This window comes from Trichosurus vulpecula, chromosome 1, assembly GCF_011100635.1.
Source record: "Trichosurus vulpecula isolate mTriVul1 chromosome 1, mTriVul1.pri, whole genome shotgun sequence".
Classification (NCBI taxonomy): Eukaryota; Metazoa; Chordata; class Mammalia; order Diprotodontia; family Phalangeridae; genus Trichosurus; species Trichosurus vulpecula.
This window is the reverse complement of record NC_050573.1, coordinates 257,255,394-257,272,954: the sequence shown is the minus strand read 5'-3', so window position 1 is coordinate 257,272,954 and position 17,561 is coordinate 257,255,394. Positions and strand designations below refer to the sequence as shown.

General features: G+C 39.0%; 1 protein-coding gene across 7 annotated transcripts in view; it reads left to right on the top strand.

Annotated features, from left to right (window-relative positions):
• Positions 1-10,541, top strand: part of NOL4 (nucleolar protein 4) — a 455,220-nt gene extending 444,679 nt beyond the window's left edge. For all 7 annotated transcript variants that reach the window (XM_036762303.1, XM_036762298.1, XM_036762279.1 and 4 more), the window contains one exon: positions 10,328-10,541. In XM_036762303.1, the coding sequence (XP_036618198.1) occupies positions 10,328-10,521 (194 nt within the window). In that variant the 3' untranslated portion in view covers positions 10,522-10,541. The remainder of the gene's footprint in view (positions 1-10,327) is intronic.
• The last annotated feature ends 7,020 nt before the right edge of the window (positions 10,542-17,561 follow it).

The following is a 17,561-nucleotide window of genomic DNA, read 5'->3' as shown; positions in this document are numbered from 1 at the left end:
AAAGGGAAAGGAAGGGAAGGGAACGGAAGGGAAGGGAAGGGAACGGAAGGGAAGGGAAGGGAACGGAAGGGAAGGGAAGGGAGAGAGGAAGGAAGGGAGGGAGCGGGGGAGGAAAAGGGAAGGAAGGAAGGAAGGAAGGAAGGAAGGAAGGAAGGAAGCAAGGAAGGAAGGAAGGAAGGAAGGAAGAGGAGAGGGGAAAGGAGGGGAGGGGAGGAAGAGGGAGGGAGGAAGAAAGAGAAGAAAAGGAAGACTGTTTTAGAGCATTCATGCCCAGACTCTTCCTGAAACCTGCTTTCTCATTTCCTGTATCCCTGGCAAATTTAGCTCATTGTATCTCTCAAGGTCTCTAGGTTGTTACAGTGACAAGGAACCCCTCCAGGCACTTTATCCATTGTTTTGTATTATCTGTGCTAATGTTCCCCTCCATTAATTTGGATAATTGAAAATAGAATGTATAGGCTTCCCAGCATTCTAAGACACGTGCTAGATAACCCCACTTGCCCTCTTGCCCTTCTTTTTTCTTCATTCTTTCACTCAGAATTAGTTTCTGAGGAAAATTAAGTTCTTAAAGAAGCATCTACTTCTGCTTTATTCTTTATTTTGATTTCCTTTTAATTTTTTTAAAGAAACTGAGGACTGACAGGAAACCCAGGAGGGTTCCTTCTGCCCCTAGAGGAGGCACAACTTAAAATGTCCTAGGCAGTTCTGTTATTACTATTTTCTTCCAGAATATCAGAAAGTTAGAGCTAGAGTAAGTTTTAAGAAACAGATTAGGAAGAAGCAGCAGTAACTTTCATTTCATCCAATAACCATGGCCTCCTAAAAATAGAGATTCATTAATTATTATCCACTTGAATTGTAGAACAATTAAAAAAAACTATATACAAATATATATATATAATTTATTTATATTTCTATTTATAGTGGGAATAAAAACCACATCATATATGTCAACAGAGCAGCTGTCAATTTGTGGAAGGTGATAGAAGCATTTGGTAAATTGCTAAGAAAGACAAAGCCAACTTTATGCTTTACCACAACCATTTGAAAACATTTAACTGCTCCTCCCCTCCCCCAAGCCAGTTCTGCTATAAGTCATGGTCTACAATAGCAATGACCATTGTGAGGGACAGTGTTGGATTTATTAGGACATTATTGGTTCCCAGAAGGCTATTAACCATCAAACTGATTGTTAACTACTGGTAACAAACAATTCCAAAGGGATTATTGCTGAGATAACTCACACATAGCCTTGCCTCTCAGGGCTATCAGTGCTTTCTCAGCATTGCCAGAATAAATTGCTATCATATACATATGACCTATGGACAGCACGTTAAATAATGGATGCTTCCTTAGATTATATAACTCCCAATGAATCTTCCAATTTATAGAACAAACAAACATTTGTCCAGCACGTTTTAGTGGTAGTTTTATTTTTCATGTAATCATGAGATTAAATGATCATCCAAAAAGGTGAATAAGGGCCTCCCAGAATTTCTATATTTGGAAGTTAAAGAACCTTTGGTTATTAATGAGACATGTGAGATGCATTGATATAAATAGATCTTGAAACTGAAAATAATATGTTGCAATAAATCCTGAAATGGGCTGCTTCAGGAAGTGGGGAGTTCCCTGCCGCTGGAGTTGTACAGAAGCACAGTTGCTTCTGGTTAAGAATGCTGTGGAAAGAATTCATGCTGCAGGTGAATACTGAGAGCCTGTCCAACTCTAAGTTCATGATTCTATGAAATGTAAGTGACTGTGTCCCATAGAGAGACTATAAGTAGCAGAGATACTGGCATGCATTTGTAGAGTTTCTTCATCTTAGAATTTCCTAAAATGGGCTCTAGCCCTAGCCCTAATCCTAGGCCAGGGGTAGGGAACCTGTGGCCTCGAGGCTACATGTGTCCCTCTAGGTCCTCAAGGGCAACCCTTTGACTGAATCCAAACTTCACAGAACAAATCCCCTTAATAAGAAGATTTGTTCTGTAAATCTTGGACTCAGTGAAAAGACTGCACTCAAGGACCTAGAAGTCCACATGTGGCCTCAAGGCTGCAAGTTCCCCATCCCATCCTAGGCCTTACATCTTGAAGGAGTCTTTCATGAGGATGGAGTTGAGAGATAAAGCTCACCTAGGCAGAGCTGGGTGGCACCATATTGCAAAGGGTGCTAGGCCTGGAGTCAGGAAGACTTGAGTTCAATGGAGCCTCACTCTGTCTCTTACTCTGGGCAAATCACTTAACCTCTGTTTGCCTCAGTTTTCCTAACTATAAAATGAGGTACAAAATAATTTACCTCCTAGGATTGTTATAAGGATAAAATGAAATAATAATCATAAAGTATTTAGTCCAGTATATGGACTAGACTAAATAATAAGCAGTATATGTAGCATATATAGTAAGTATATAGTAAGTAGCATACATAGTAAGCACTACATAAATGTTAGCTATTATCATTATAGATGGATTCCACCTCTCTATGCCTCATAGTGAGAAAGGCGTGAAATATGTTGTCAAATAAAAATAGAAGTGAAAATTTAACTGGGGAATACAGAGGCACTTTATTCAAGGGTTTTACTAGAGCTGTGTAAGTACAAGGCATTTAGACATAAAATCTGAGTTTCTATTTATATTACATTTGCGATAAATATAATGAAGGGTTAAGCATTTTTTGCCCATTCTTAAAATTGCAAAGCAATATGTCTCTTCAAACATGGAGAGGAGTAAAAATCCAGAAAGGGCTTGGTTTTCACATTCTAGAGAGAGTGAGAGTTACTGCATTTGCTGTGAATCCCTATAAAAGCACGACATTTAGAGTCGCTTGGATGCCACTTTTTAGGTGAGGGATATTCATGACAAGCAGATCCTACATAACCCAAGAAAAAAATTACAGCACAAGATTTTCAGCAGGAATGGTCATTTTTTTAAAAAAAAAATTGTTTTTGTTTTCCTTTTTTGGTTGTAATCATCACCTTCTATAATGATCCCAACAAATAAACAACATTAATTTGGCAATGCAGTATGTTAACAGGAAATGTGGCAGTTGTTCTCTAGGTGATTAGCACACAGACTAGATGGTTCACAGAGTGACTGTCAGCTTTCCTGTCATCTTGTAATGGTTTCATTATTTTGCATGTCAGGCCTCTTGGTTGTCCATTTTGGTTGTTCAGTCGGTTATTGCAGGCTTACGTTGCTTTAGAAACCCTTTTCTGAGTGTGCTGGGGAGAAGCAATAGCTGAAAAAAGAAGGAATATTTAGAAATGTCTCTACTTATCAAAATAATGGTTCTCTAATCCTCAGAGAAGGGCTGAACTGCAGTAGTTGGTCCTAACAAGGATTACCTGAATAATTACTCTAAGGTGAGCCTTCTCTGTGAGAAATTCAGACTCTGGGAGAAAGGATGTGGTTCAGTACTTTCTCTTATTAGTGGGAAAGGTAAAACTAATTGAACGGAGAGTGGCCCTGGTATTCCTTTGTTGGGGGGAATTTCCAGAAGAGGAAGCTCCCTCACTCACTACAGTCTGGCATCTTCTTTGCAACTCATAGTCAAAGAGAATTGCTTAGAGCACCAGGAGGGTAAGTGATTTGCCCAGGGTCACATAACCAGTGTGTGTCGGGGAGTAAGACCTTAACCCAGTTCTTCAAGGATGGCGCTCTATCCTCTGCGCCATGTTCTCTCCCCTTTGAGGAGAATAAAAACAAAAACATGGCTATTGTCATAAAAATGTTTTGGACTTTATGGGGATGTCAGATTGTACTCATTTTTTCAAACTATTCTTGGAGATAGGCCCCAGCAAATACAAGATATACACACCTCCAGGAAACACACTTTATAAAAGAAAACATTGAACCAATAAAGTGTAAGGTTGGGAATGCCCCTAGCTAGGGAACCCTGTACCTCCGCATTACCATGAGGTGAGTTTGATGCCAAAGGAAGAGGCCAAGAGGCTCCAGACTGATTAGAGGACTTTAATCAATCATTATAAATACTTACAAACAGGGGCAATCTGGGGCAGCTGCCAGACAATTCAGTGGATCCCCATGAAAACCCCACAAAGTCCCTGTGGTAATTATAAAAATCAGACAAAGGGAGGAAGAGCCATAGGGTGTTTCACTGCAGATTGGTAGGTATTTTGGATTTTTCTGCTTATTTAAAGTTTCGGCTAATATTTTAGTTTATACTTAGTATTGAATCCAGTTCCCAGACATCCAGACATTTACCCAGCACTGTTGGGTACTCAAAGTTGGGTACTGGTCGTGTACCAGTCATGTACCGGTCACAGCGTCTAAGTTATGACTCAGTGTCTGTGTGATTCAGTATCTAAGTTACGATTTTTTTAACAGGTCACTATGTCTAAGCTTCCACCTTTTACAGAGTTTAAGTTAATGGCTTTTCACTTTTTACTGTGTATTGTGGCTTTTCCCCAATCGGGCCCCCACAACACGTGTGGATAGTAAAGCATTTGTATCATTTACCAATCAAGCATTATTGTTTTTCGGAATAGACAATCGATAGTCAATAAAGAGTAAGTGCCTACTATGTGCCAGATACTGTGCCAACCACTGGGAATACAAAGAATGGCAAAAGACAACCCCTGTTCTCAAGGAGCTCACAGTCTAATGAGGGAGATGACATGCAAATAACAATGTGCAAACATGCTTTCTACAGTGATAAATGAAGATAATTAACAGAGGGAGGGCACTAGCATGAAGGGGGATTGGGAAAGGCTTCTCATAGAGGACAGGATTTTAGCTGGAACTTGAAGAAGCCAGGAGGCAGCAATGAAGAAGGCAAGGATTCCAGGCATGAGGAGCAGTCAATGAAAATGCCCAGAGTTGGGAGATGCCGCATCTTGTGGAAGGAATAGTAAGCAGTCCATTGTCATTGGAATGCAGAGTCCATGGATGAGAGGAAGTTGTAGGAAGACTGAAAGGGGGTAGCAGGTTGTGAAGAATTTGATTGCCAAACAGAGGGTTTTATATTTGATCCAAGAAGTGATGGAGAGCCACTGGGGCTTATTAGTGTGGATAGGTGGGGAGGCAGTGCCATGAGTGACATAGTCAAACACATACTTTGGGAAGATCATCTTGACAACTGAGTGGGAGGAAGGACTGGAGTGGAGAGAGATATGAAGCAGGGAGAGCAAACAGAAGTCAACATCAATAGTCCAGGCATGAGGTAATGAGGCCCTTCACTAGGGTGGTGGTTGTATCAGAGAAGAGGTTATGCACGAGAGATGGTAGGAAGTTAAAATCAAAGTTTGGCGATGGAGAGTGAAAGAAAGGGAGGAGGTGATAGTGATGATGCCTAAGTTGTAAGCCTGAGAGACTGGAGGAAGAGAGGCAGGTTTGGGGGGAAAGATATTTAGTTTTGAACATGTTGGTTTAAAATCTCTATGAAACATCCCAGTTCAATGTCTAGTAGGCTGTTGGAGATGCTAGACTGGCTGGCAGTCAGCAGGGAGGTTAGAGCTGGGTAAGTAGATTTGAAAATCATCAGCATAGAGATTATAATTGAATCCATACATATAGACAAGGGTGTCTAATTGTATATACTACATTTTACACTTTCTATTACATTCCCACAGATTATGGGCTTAGATATAGAGGAAATTCAAATGATGGCCCACAATCTGCTTAAGCCCCAGTCCCAGATACATTGGGAATCTCTAAACTCAGTCACAGAACTTTTTTTGTAGACCAGGCCAAGGAATAATTATTTTATGAGCAAAATACTTAAATTATAGAGATTAGTAAGGATGATCATATATAGCTGGATTTGGAATTGAAAGACCTAAGTTCATATCCTGACTCTATCATTTTCCATTTTGTGAGGCAGCTAGGTTGCAGAGTGTGGGACCTAGAGTCAGAAAAACCTGAATTTGAATCCTGCCCCACATGTTTAACTGGATAGGTAACTCAGGGCCAGTTATTTCAATTCTGTGTGCCTCACTTTCCTCATCTAGAAAATGTGGATGATAATACCTACTTACAGGGTTGTTGTAAGGGTTAAATGAGTTAGCTTAATGTAAAGCAGTTTGCAAACCTTAAAGTATATAAAACTAAAATTATGATTTTGTAGGCCTCAGGTACCTCATCTATAAAGTAAGGGGGTTTTGTGGAGGGTCCTCTAGGGCCCCTTCTAGCTCTAACTCTGTGATCCTTTGATCTTAGTATCCAGATCTTAGAATTGCTAGGGCTAAGTGATCCTGGAAAGAGCTGATCTTGTCAAGGGATGTTAAGCACCTTGTTAAAGAGGCATTCCAGAAGGCCTTACCAGGTGTCTGTTTGAGGACACCCTTTACAAGAGTATGTGCATAAGTTTATTTGTATTGTGGATAGATAGACCTAGATATCTCTATACCATATACGCATATATATATATACATATATATATGTACATATAGTCATTACAGTGTAATAGACTTTAAAAAGCAAATGTATGCCTGCTACCTCCTAAGCTAATAATAGGCTTTTAAAAAAAATTCTGAGGGGTAGCAGGGTGAGCAGCAGTTCATCAGTGTGTAGAACTCTAGGCAGCTAGGTGGTGAAACGCGTAGGGCACTGGGCTCAGCTTCAGGGAGACTCATCTTCCAGAGTTCAAATCTGACCTCAGACACTTCCTAGCTGTGTGACTCTGGGCAAGTCACTTACCCCTGTTTGCCTCAATTTCCTCATCTGTAAAATGAGCTAGAGAAGGAAATGGCCAGCTACTCCAGGATCTTGGCCAAGAAGACCCCAAATGGGGTCAGAAAGAGTCACACTGACTGAAAATGACTGAATCACAACAGAACTCCTGGTGTGAAAACTCCCTTTACCATAGTAGATCACCAACTCAGATGTAACTTAGTTTTAGAGTTGCCTGGAGCACTATGGGATTAAATTATTTGATGATGGTTCCCTAGCTAGTATCTATTAGAGGTAGTTCTTGAACCCAGTTCTTCTTGACTCCAAGGACAGCCTTCTATCTACTACAACACACTGTCTCAAAATGAGTTTTATATTTGGAAATAATAAGAATAAAGATGATTTTAAATGACTTGTTCTTATAAATAAGATTATTCAAATATATTTTGTTTTTACTATTAAAGAGAATTTTTCTCTTTTGTTTGAAAAAAATTACTGTATTTGTACTCAGCATAAGGCACTATTCTAGTTATTTTGGGGTTTACAAAATGAGAAAAATATGGTCCTGCCCTCAAGAGGTTTACAATCTAATCTAGTTTCTTTTCAGGCAGTGTATCCAGTTTTGAGGGTTTTTTTATCATAATCACTAAGAATATGCCTGAAGAGAGGAAGACTGGAAGGTAGATAAGGAGCTGGCTGCCGAGTTAGGAAGACCTGAGTTCAAGCTCTGCAGCTTGGATAAGTCACCTAAACTCTGTGCCCCAAGCAACTCTAAACCTATATATGAATTACAGACCTGTTGTTGATATGCACAGGTAGAGGGGGTTTCCTCACAAAGAATTAATTCCTTATAACAATGAAAACACAGGTCAGGACCAAAAACAAAACAAAATACATACTAAAAGAACAGGCCTGCATAAATGGTTATGACTCTCACCTTTCCACAAAAACAATTTCATTATGCTGAGAAATGCCAGTATTTTATTAATATAATTTTGACCTTTAAAAAAAATTACCCAAACCTAATTCATACACTTCCCCATCATTTTATACAAGAACAGTTAGCATTTAGTATGCTTTTGTTGGATTCAGTTGAATAAGGCACTGAGAGATTGTGCCAAACTCTTTTTACTTCCCCAGCATCTACATACTGTATATCAATGGTGTTAAATTTGAATAGAATCAAATCTGTTTGGGCCACATAACTGACTTGGGAAGCCAAAATTAACATTACCTATGTTATATTGTATTTTGATTCATTTTGTTAAACATTTCCTAATTAGATTTTAATTTTGTTGGCCATATTCGGAGCAAAAGGTCCATGGGCCATGAGGTTTACAAGTCTGCCACACATGTGGAAATGGCTTCTTTTTGAGAGTACTCAATGTTCTCCACACACTGAGTGCTCATTTGGACAGAAGTTAAAATTGCAGAACAGTGGCACAGCCTTCTCTGGAAGGCCACACCCTGGTCTACAGAATGCTGGCATAAATAGCTCAGAGGTTTCCAAAGAGTAGAATAAGATGGAAGTCCCCCAAACAAAGCTGGAACACTATTCTTCATCAGCACAAGGCTTATGAAAATGAAGATCATCCTAGTGATGTGAGTAGGCAAGAAAGCACTACATGCGAGGCTCTCCTATGAAAGAAAGTTCATCAGCTCACTGGTCTCCATCCGGGAGGGAAGTCATAGTTCAATCACTCCAAAAACTGAGGCCCATGAAGGGCAAACAATTTGTCCAAAATCAGAGCTAGTGAGCATAAGACACAGGATTTGGACCCATACCTTCTGTAGCCAGGGCTAGTGTATTAAGACCTTGTCAATATCTCTATTACTGAGGGGAAAGGCCATCCATTTTTTTCCCTTTCAGAGAGAGATTTGTTCTGGCCCTGGGGCTCCATTCAGTTTCGTAGTTAATGGATATTACTGACTTAAATGGATTGCCAATCGAGGAAATGATCTCACAATTAATGAGAGCTCATTCAGGTCACCCTGTTCACAGCAGGACAGTGACCTTATCTAGTTTGTTATGGTTTAGTGGGAGAAGTCCTGGATTTGGGATCGGAGGTTCCAGGGTTCAAATCCTGACTCTGCCACTTAGTCCTTGTGTGACCTTGAGGAGAACATTTAATATCCTGCTCCCCAGTTTCCTTAACTATAAATTGAAGAAATCAGGCCAGCTGATTGCTAAGGGCCCTTCTAGGTCAAGGTCAATGATGCTACTTTTATTGTTACTGATTTTTGGATTAGTGCAGTTCTGTGATTCATGTTTGTAACTTGACTTCCTGGAGTTCCTTTGCTTTAGATTCTTCTAAGGAGAGGCAGTGAAGCAGAGTAGAAGGAACCTTGAGTCTCAGAACCACCTTGGGGCAAGTCACTGAACTCTTTGAGCCCCAATTTCCTTGTCTGTAAAATGAAAATAAAAACATTTGCACTTTCTACCTCCTGGGGTGGTTCTGAGGAAATTAGTTCCTAAATTGGAAAGCACCATATAAGTGGAGGTCCTATTCCATGCAAATACACCTTATTCTTCCTGTTGTACAACAGGGAGTATGTAATATAGGTTCCAAAACCACAGCTTTGAAAGGCCAAGGTAATTCATAAAATTGGTAGCTGCTGGTAGTCGATTTGAGAATGCCCCTTTCCTAAGTGATTCCAAGGAAGCTACTTCTCTGGGCCCTGCCTGTTCCACGCCTGCCACATCTGAAGCCTCTTCTCTCTTCTTTGGCTGACCTCTGGCTGAAGTTGCTAAGAGTAACCAACTATGACACCCCTATTAAAAACCTCTAAAAAGTTGTCTTGAAAACGCTACAGCCTCTCCCCAAATATATGGTGTAACGTTACAGCAAGCGGAATCTAGCAAACCAAGGATGCAGCTACTTTATAGAGGATCCTAGAATTTGAATTGAAAGGAACCAGTGGCCTCTAAGCTCCTTGATAGTCAATATTTTGGCTTTTTCTCTGTATCATTGGCAGATGCCTGGTCAGAGTTGGCACCTAATAAATGCTTGTTAATAGAATGTAGGCCTATCCCCTCATTTTATGGATAAGGAAAGCTTAGCCCAGAGAGGTGATGTTACTTGCCTAAGGCCACGCAATAAGTTGCAAATTTCTGAGTCATTTCTCGGTCAGTTTCTGACTCTTCTCAACCCCATTTAGGGTTTTCTTGTCAGAGATACTAGAGTGGTTGGCCATTTCCTTCTCTAGCTCATTTTACAAATGAGGAAACAACTGAGACAAACAGGGTTAAGTGACTTGCCCAGGGTCATACAGCTAGTAAGTGTCTGAGGCCAGATTAGAACTCAGGAAGATGAATCTTCCTGACTCCTGGCCAGGTGCTTTATCCACTTCCCAGCTAGCTGCCCCAAATAAGTTGCAAAATCAGGATTCAAAGACATCTTCCACCACTGAAGGGTGGATTCCCTCCTTCCAATGCACAATATGCTTTTTTCATTGTCTGATTTCATTCAAAGTGCTGATTTCGTTGTCACTAGCTAGAGCCCAGGTCTACTGGCTGGAGGACCAATGCTCTTTTCAATACACCACATTATTAGGACATTGCAAGTATGCAAAAGTGTGGCAATCAGTTATTTAGCAGCTAATGAAAAGTAAAGATTAAGTTCAGTGAGATCCTTAGATGAAAGGTACAATGGAACCACAGAGGTTATTGATTGTTTTTCTCGTGGCTCTTGATTTCCAGGTCCCACCGATCTCAGCATGAAGAGACAATTAGCTACCAGCTCTGGGTCCTCCAGCACTTCGAGCTCCAGACCCCAGCTGAGCCCAACTGAAATCAATGCTGTGCGGCAGCTCGTGGCGGGATACCGAGAATCTGCAGCCTTTTTACTCCGCTCGGCAGATGAACTGGAAAACCTTATTTTACAGCAGAACTGAATTCCATGACCTTGGCACTCACTGGGTCTCATCTTGGAGTTTCCACTAATGACATGTTGGTTTCCCAGAACAGATGCTTCAGGTATTACTACTGCACGGTCTTTTAGGAGAGTTAATTACCATAAAGCCACACTGTTCTTGATCCTTAAGGTGATGTGTTAAGGTGCTTCAGGGGAACTCTGGCCTCTGATCATTTCGAGGTACTTTCATGTGTCCAGCCCATTGCTTTCTGTTTTAGTCTATCAGCATAAATATCAAAAAAGTGACTGTAGAATGCTAACTCACAGATGAAACAGAAGATGCTGTGGTCCTTTCCATTGGTTCAAGCTGCAAGTGCAATATTGTGGAATATGCTACTGACTCATTGGACCGAAAGCTGCAGTATATGGCAGAAAACAATGCCAAATTTCCTGTTGGTACAGGATAAAACAGCAATTAAAAGGATCTTGTATTTTAAAAAGAAAATGTAATTTTTATAAAAAAAATGTTTTTTTCATTCAAAATTGTCATTTTTACTTTGGTAACTTTTTCACTGGTCCTAAAAAAACTGTTTTGAGAAACTATTGTAAGTCCCCTTTCCATCCTCTTTTTTTTTTCTTCTTCTATCTCCAAATTCTTACTACAAAAGAAAAATACACTTGATGCTGGAAAATCCATATATCAACATTCTGTAAATCATCACATCAGAAACTACTACCCAAAGGAGCCTGCATTACTTGCGTTCACTCTGTTTTCGAAGTCACCCCATTCAACATGGCAGCTTTCTTATTGGCAATGGTCATCACAGAGCGGGTTGTTTTTTTTCTTAATTTTTGTCAGATTTTTTTTGTTTGGGGTTGTTTTTTTTAATAATATCTATTTATATAAACACATATCATTTTTTTAAATCACCCCCTTGGTTTGTTACAGCTGCTCACTCCCAATTACTGCTGCTGCTGCTGCTGTCTTGTAGAAGTTCCTGTGGTAGTGATTGGATGTAGATGACTGAATGTTAAATGGTTGCAAGTGACAATCTGAAAATTTGCACTCTTTTCTGTAGTTTCCTTTCCATCTTTCTTTCTGAGATACTTTCCAAAAAACAAAAAGGCCATTTGCTCTCTGAATATGCTTTATAGAATTCTCAGAACCGGTTTCCAATGTTCTACAAACTCTCAGTGGATGCAGCTGTGACTCATAGTGAACTCTAACCCTGCTTCTCCCTGGCCCTGGCCCTGCTTTCTTATTTTCTAGTGTTGGATCCACATAAATGGTGTTTTCTTTGTGCACTAAGGCAAGCCTATTTTTAAATATATAGAGATGAGTCCTTTAGTTTACTAGTACTATTTGTTCTGTTGTTTAAATTTGGTTGGATAAACAAGTTCCTTGTACATTCCTGAATTTGCCTTATTTCATGTAAAAAAAGTCTGTAACTCCATTTTTGAGGATGAGTTTAAGGCATCAGTGAGATTTCCTATCTACTTGTTCCATAGAGTTTTTCAAGTAATGACTGTGATTGTGACCCAGTAATGTGCACTTTTCTTGTGCCTGTGGACATTGCTATGCTTTTTTTCCTCTAGTGTTTCTAGAATTACTGTTGCTTACAGTTATGTTTTAAAAAAAAAGATGAAAAAAACAAGAACTTTTGTGATACTGTTGGTGAATATAAATGTGAAAAAACCTATTGAAATATGAGTATTTTGGAGATACATAGATTCGCAAACATTTCAAAGTGTGGATTTAAGATTCACAGATTTAAATGAAAATTCAAAAACTGAGGGCTGGTATAATTTCTTCTGTTTTGTTTGGTTAAATAAACAGATTTCTGTGTTTAAACATGATTGTGAAACCTTATAAACTTTCCAAGTGCTCTCGTGCCTAATCTGGTTTTGAACATTTTGCCTTTTTAATGCTAAATAGAACTGGGTACTCCTATCTCACACAAACTGACAAGTCAATCCTATGTTTAAAGAAGTAACCAAGGAACAAAAGGATGTTATATACCTAGTGCATAACCCCAATGAAGAATTCTCTTAAAAGCAGAAATAGAGTCAAAGATAAATCAGAAAGTCCACATCACTATAAGCTTTAATAATTCAAACCTGCAGGGTAACGCAATTAGGCTGGCATGGATCCATCTGGTGATATTTGGTCTCCTCTAACAGGGGTGTTCTCTTTCTTCCATAGGGGCTGGTTTCATTGCCTTGGAAAAACATATACCTCTGGGGGCTGTTAATTTTAGTCAAAGGTATCTACCACCTGATCTGGGGTCCAAGGGCTCTAGTAATTTGGGGATTTTGCCATAGTTGTCATGTTATTAGGTAAAATTCAAGATGAGTGGAAAGCCTCATACTAAAAATGTAGGAGAATTCTTAATGACAATTATCAGTTAGTCAACATTTATTAAATACTTATTTAAAACAGTTTCAAAACCCAATTCTATCACTGGGGACTATAAACTCATAATGGAAAGCTAAATATTAACTTGCTTGTCATTCTCTTCTCTTGAAACACATTTGATTGGGGTGTGCATATTAGCACAAGTGTGAGATCAGAAAGAAATTAGGCAGAGGCCTAAAGAAATGGATTTATGGAGAAATATAAAAATATTGTGTAGTAGTTGCTCATTGACACTGCCTGCCATTAGGTACTGATGTCCCTGAGACATGCTGACAAAAACCCTGTGAGTTCCTCAGCCTTTTAAATCCTCTTTGGAAAACTGAATTTGGCCCCATAATGGCAGACATTTTTAACCATAAATATATGGAAAGTGATTGGCTTTTACCCTGTTTTCCATAGAGCAGAAACAAAATAGCTCCATCTACCCATCAGTCATCTTGGGTTTTTAATGTGTATTTTGCTGAGCTTAGCTCCCAAAACAAGAAGGAAAGAAAAAAAACAGCTGATGAAACAACAAAGCTCATCTTTTGAGGGCAGAAAGCAGCTATAGGATACACTTCATAGTTCTTTTCTTGATAAACCATAGCTGGGAACCAATCCTAAAATGTCGCAATTAACAGTTGATTTCTGTCATTTTGTCATGTAAGGATAATTCTACTGTATTGTTTGCTATAGGGTTTTTCCTTCCATTGCAAAATAAAAAATGGTTGAGGGCTGCATATCAGCTGCCAATATGTGGGCTGCTCCTCGTAGATATTTTTTGAAGACTAAAAACAACTGAAGACTCCCCACGGGGGCATAAATGATTGTAGTTAATTAAAAGGATGCTGTCAAAGTCCTTTTCAAGGTTTTAAAAATCAGTATATTTGTGCATGTTTATAAAAACCCCATGGAAGGACTTTCTTTCTCAACTCTGCCTGAATATGGCTTTATTATTATAGGGTTGCTTGAGAATTAATGTTCAATTGCTGCAATGTTTATTTTCCTTTATTTTTAACAAGAGAATGGAAACATTTTAGTGAAAGAGCCACACCTTAAATCTGATCAAAGGTGGCACGCAGAGGGGAGGGGCAAGTAGGTCGTGATGGGGCTCAACTATTTTTATTTGAGTTTCATTCTTTTAAGCTTTTAGTCACAAAAATTATGAAGAAGTCCAATCACTGTCTTAATTTTTTGATTGCTGCTTCTCTTTCCCAAAAAAGAAGGATATTGATGCCACTAGAATTTCCCTGTGCCAGCTAAGAAGCCTTCTGGGCTTGAGTCTAAAAATATAGCCTAAAAAACTTGTCTTGGATTCCCTAAGCAGATGAGACTGATACAAGAAGAGGACATTACCCTTTATTCTAGTCGCCATTGTTAGGGTAGAATAACATCCTTGACGGACAGATCAACTTGAAGGATCAGTTCATGGTTCATGGTCGTGATCCAGTGGGATTGAGCAAGTATCTAACGTACCCAGCACCACTTAAAGTGTGTTCCTTTTCTGCCAATTAAGTGGGCAGTGGTAGTTTCTTGTTACACCTCATTCATTCATTTCATATAGGAAGAAAACGTACTTACAAAGCAAGGAAATATACCAACAGATAGAAGTAGTTAGTAGTTCACCAAATTCTGCAGTCACCTCAGTAAATTTTAGAATTTACCAGGGCTTATTTCAAACACATCACTTTTCTCCCTTTCTTTCCATGTGAGTGGGGTGGGGGGAAGATCTAGAAGTTTAAATCCCTCTAAAAAGTCCATCTTTTTCTCCCAGGTCTTCCTGCAGATTCCCAAAATTCTGATTTTTTTGTCAGAAGTCTTTAATAGATAAAAAGAGGTAATACGATTATGAATTTCTGTGAATCATTTTGAACATTTTCATTTCTTAAAGATGTTCAGTTTAGCCTTGCTGAGTTGTGTTGCAGGGTGTGCTACTTAGAATAATGAACGTGAAAATATGTGATCCCAGCCACCCCAGAAGTGATAGAATATGTCTTCACTTACATAATTTGCTAAGGGTTACCAGGATGGCTATGGGAAGATTATTTTTTTCAGTCACAGTAACTCAGTGACTGAGCAGGCTTCTCCACTTCTAGATTACGTACTCGGTTATAAAGGGCTATAATCAGTATTTTTGGAAAGAACACATATCAGTGAAATCTCACTACCTTGAAATTGCGTTTTACTAGAAGACATTCCATGGCCCAATGGTAGGGCTTACTGAAGACCAAGATCTTTCCCCCGACAGTTATTTCAGGTTAGCACCCCTCTCCCACTGCCCCCCTCCCCACTACCCCAAAGGGAAGTATTTCAGAAGAATTAGTTAAGTCTTGTGTGTATGGTATCAGACAGTCAATCTACAAACATTTTAAGTGACTATTATGTGCCAGGCACTGTGCTATGGGGATACAAAGAACAGTAAAAGACAGTTCCTGCCCTGGAATACTTCGCAATCCAATGACAGAGACAATACACAAATAATTATGTACAAACAAGCTATGTACAGGATAAATAGGGAAATAGCAAAGGGGAAGTACTCAGATTGAAAGGGACTCTGAAAGGCTTCCTGTAGAAGGTGAGATCTTAGCTGAGACTTGAAGGAAATGAGGGGAGCCTGGATGCAGAGATGAGAGTATGTAGACATAAGCAGAAAACTACAATGAAGAAAAAGAGCAGGTTGGTTTGAGGACAGCCAAGAAGTCAGAAAGGGCATGTTATGGGTTGTGTCAAAGGTAAGTGATAGATTTAAATTAGTTATTCACAGATGTGCTTGATGTAATGATGCATATATAGTAATATATTGATAGATATTTCATATCACTCTTGTGCTCCAAATCCTTCAATGATTCCTTGTTGTAGAATCAAGAGAGAACTAACTGGGCTGAAATTCTACTGATGATACTGAGCAAAATTCAAGCTCCTTTGGCCAACATTCAAGACCCTCCCAAATTTAGCACCACCATAACTCGCCAACCTTATTTTGTAGTATTTCCCTCCAGATACTCTATCCTCCAATTTAGGGGGCCATCTTCAGTCATCCTGATCTATATCTGGCCACTGGACCCAGATGGCGCTGGAGGAGAAGGTGAGGCTGGTGACTTTACACAGCCCTGCCTCACTTAAATCCAATTCACTTGCAAGTCATGGCATCATCTTCCTGATGTCTTGCTCTTCTTCCGGAACGAAGGACAAACAACAATAGCTCTGATTTAACTGTTCCAAACTTACCACCCCTTGTACCCAGCTCACCCTTTTTCACCTCCATGTAATGTTTACACTGTTCTCTACACCTTAAATGCCTTTTCTCTCTCTCTCCTTCCTACCTGTTAAATCACTATCCATCGCTTCAAAAAAAACGAAGCAAGCCTCAAATTCAGATCTTCCTGTAAGTCTACACTAATCTTTCCACTTGGTAATGACCTTTACCACTTGATCCCTCATACAGAACTTTGCTTGTATCTCTCTGGATGCACTTACATATATTATTAGAAGTATTTGTATATGCTAAACTGGATGCATCATGAGGGCAGGAATCCTGTCTTATCTAAATGTCATATCTTCCCAGTACCTAATATAGTGCTCTGCACAGGGAAACAATAAACACTCATTGTTTTTATTGCAGGACAAGTACCCACATTTATAAAGAATTAGTAAGAATTAAATCCCAAAGAGCTGACAGGACAAATGATACCAGAACAAATCAAAGGTTTCTCTTGCTAAGTAAAGTACACCCAGTTACATGTTTGTCAGTGAAAACCAGTGGCATTTAACTCTGTCCTTGCCTTTGAATGATAAAGACTTAGTGGCAAGAAGACTTATTTTCATCTGTTCAGGAATTGTAACAGTTTCTTGCAATTTAAATTGTGACACCCCAATCAACACTAAGTCTTTCTAATAAACTTGCTCATTCCAAAATTACAGCTTACATGCCTAATGATAAATAGACCTGTATACTTTAATACAGTGAATAAAAGTACTCATTGATATTTATACGAGGTGTCCCAAAAGTCTTAGAGCAATTTTAAGCTGTTAAAACTTAAAACTTTTAAGCTTATTTAATAGCTTAAAACTGCATCAATACATTTGGAACATCTGGATAGGGTTATAAAATGCTAATTCATTTGATCCTATAATGTAAATACTACAGGTATGATTACTCTTACTCTACAGAGTGAGCTGAGGCTAATACAGCTTGAATATATTTCTGAAGGACACACAACTGGTAAGTATTGTTGATAGAATTTCAACCCAGGTGTCTCAACTCCAAGTCCAATTGTTCCACCATATACTACTATTGGGACAAATACCTAGTACTTGGTTAACAGCACAATGTTCACCCTTTGCCCCCTTCAAAAAGGCAATAAGCCCATCTGATAAATTCAAGCACCAAGTTAAGAACAAAATGCTTGGGCATTCTTCATGATGACTTGGCCCTTGATTTTATATCTCAGCCTAATTCAAAGATTTGTATTAGTAATAATTATTTATTTTAAATATCTTCAATTTGTTTAAATGAGAAGGAAACAATACACAAAACATTAAGGAATTAAACAGCCTTAGTTTTATTTCCCTTCATTTATGTTTTCCGAGATAAAAAGTGAGCAATAACAAATGTACACAGCTAGTAAAGACCAGGTATATAAACATGAAAGAGGGAAAGGTTCTTCTTTTAAAACTATGAAAAA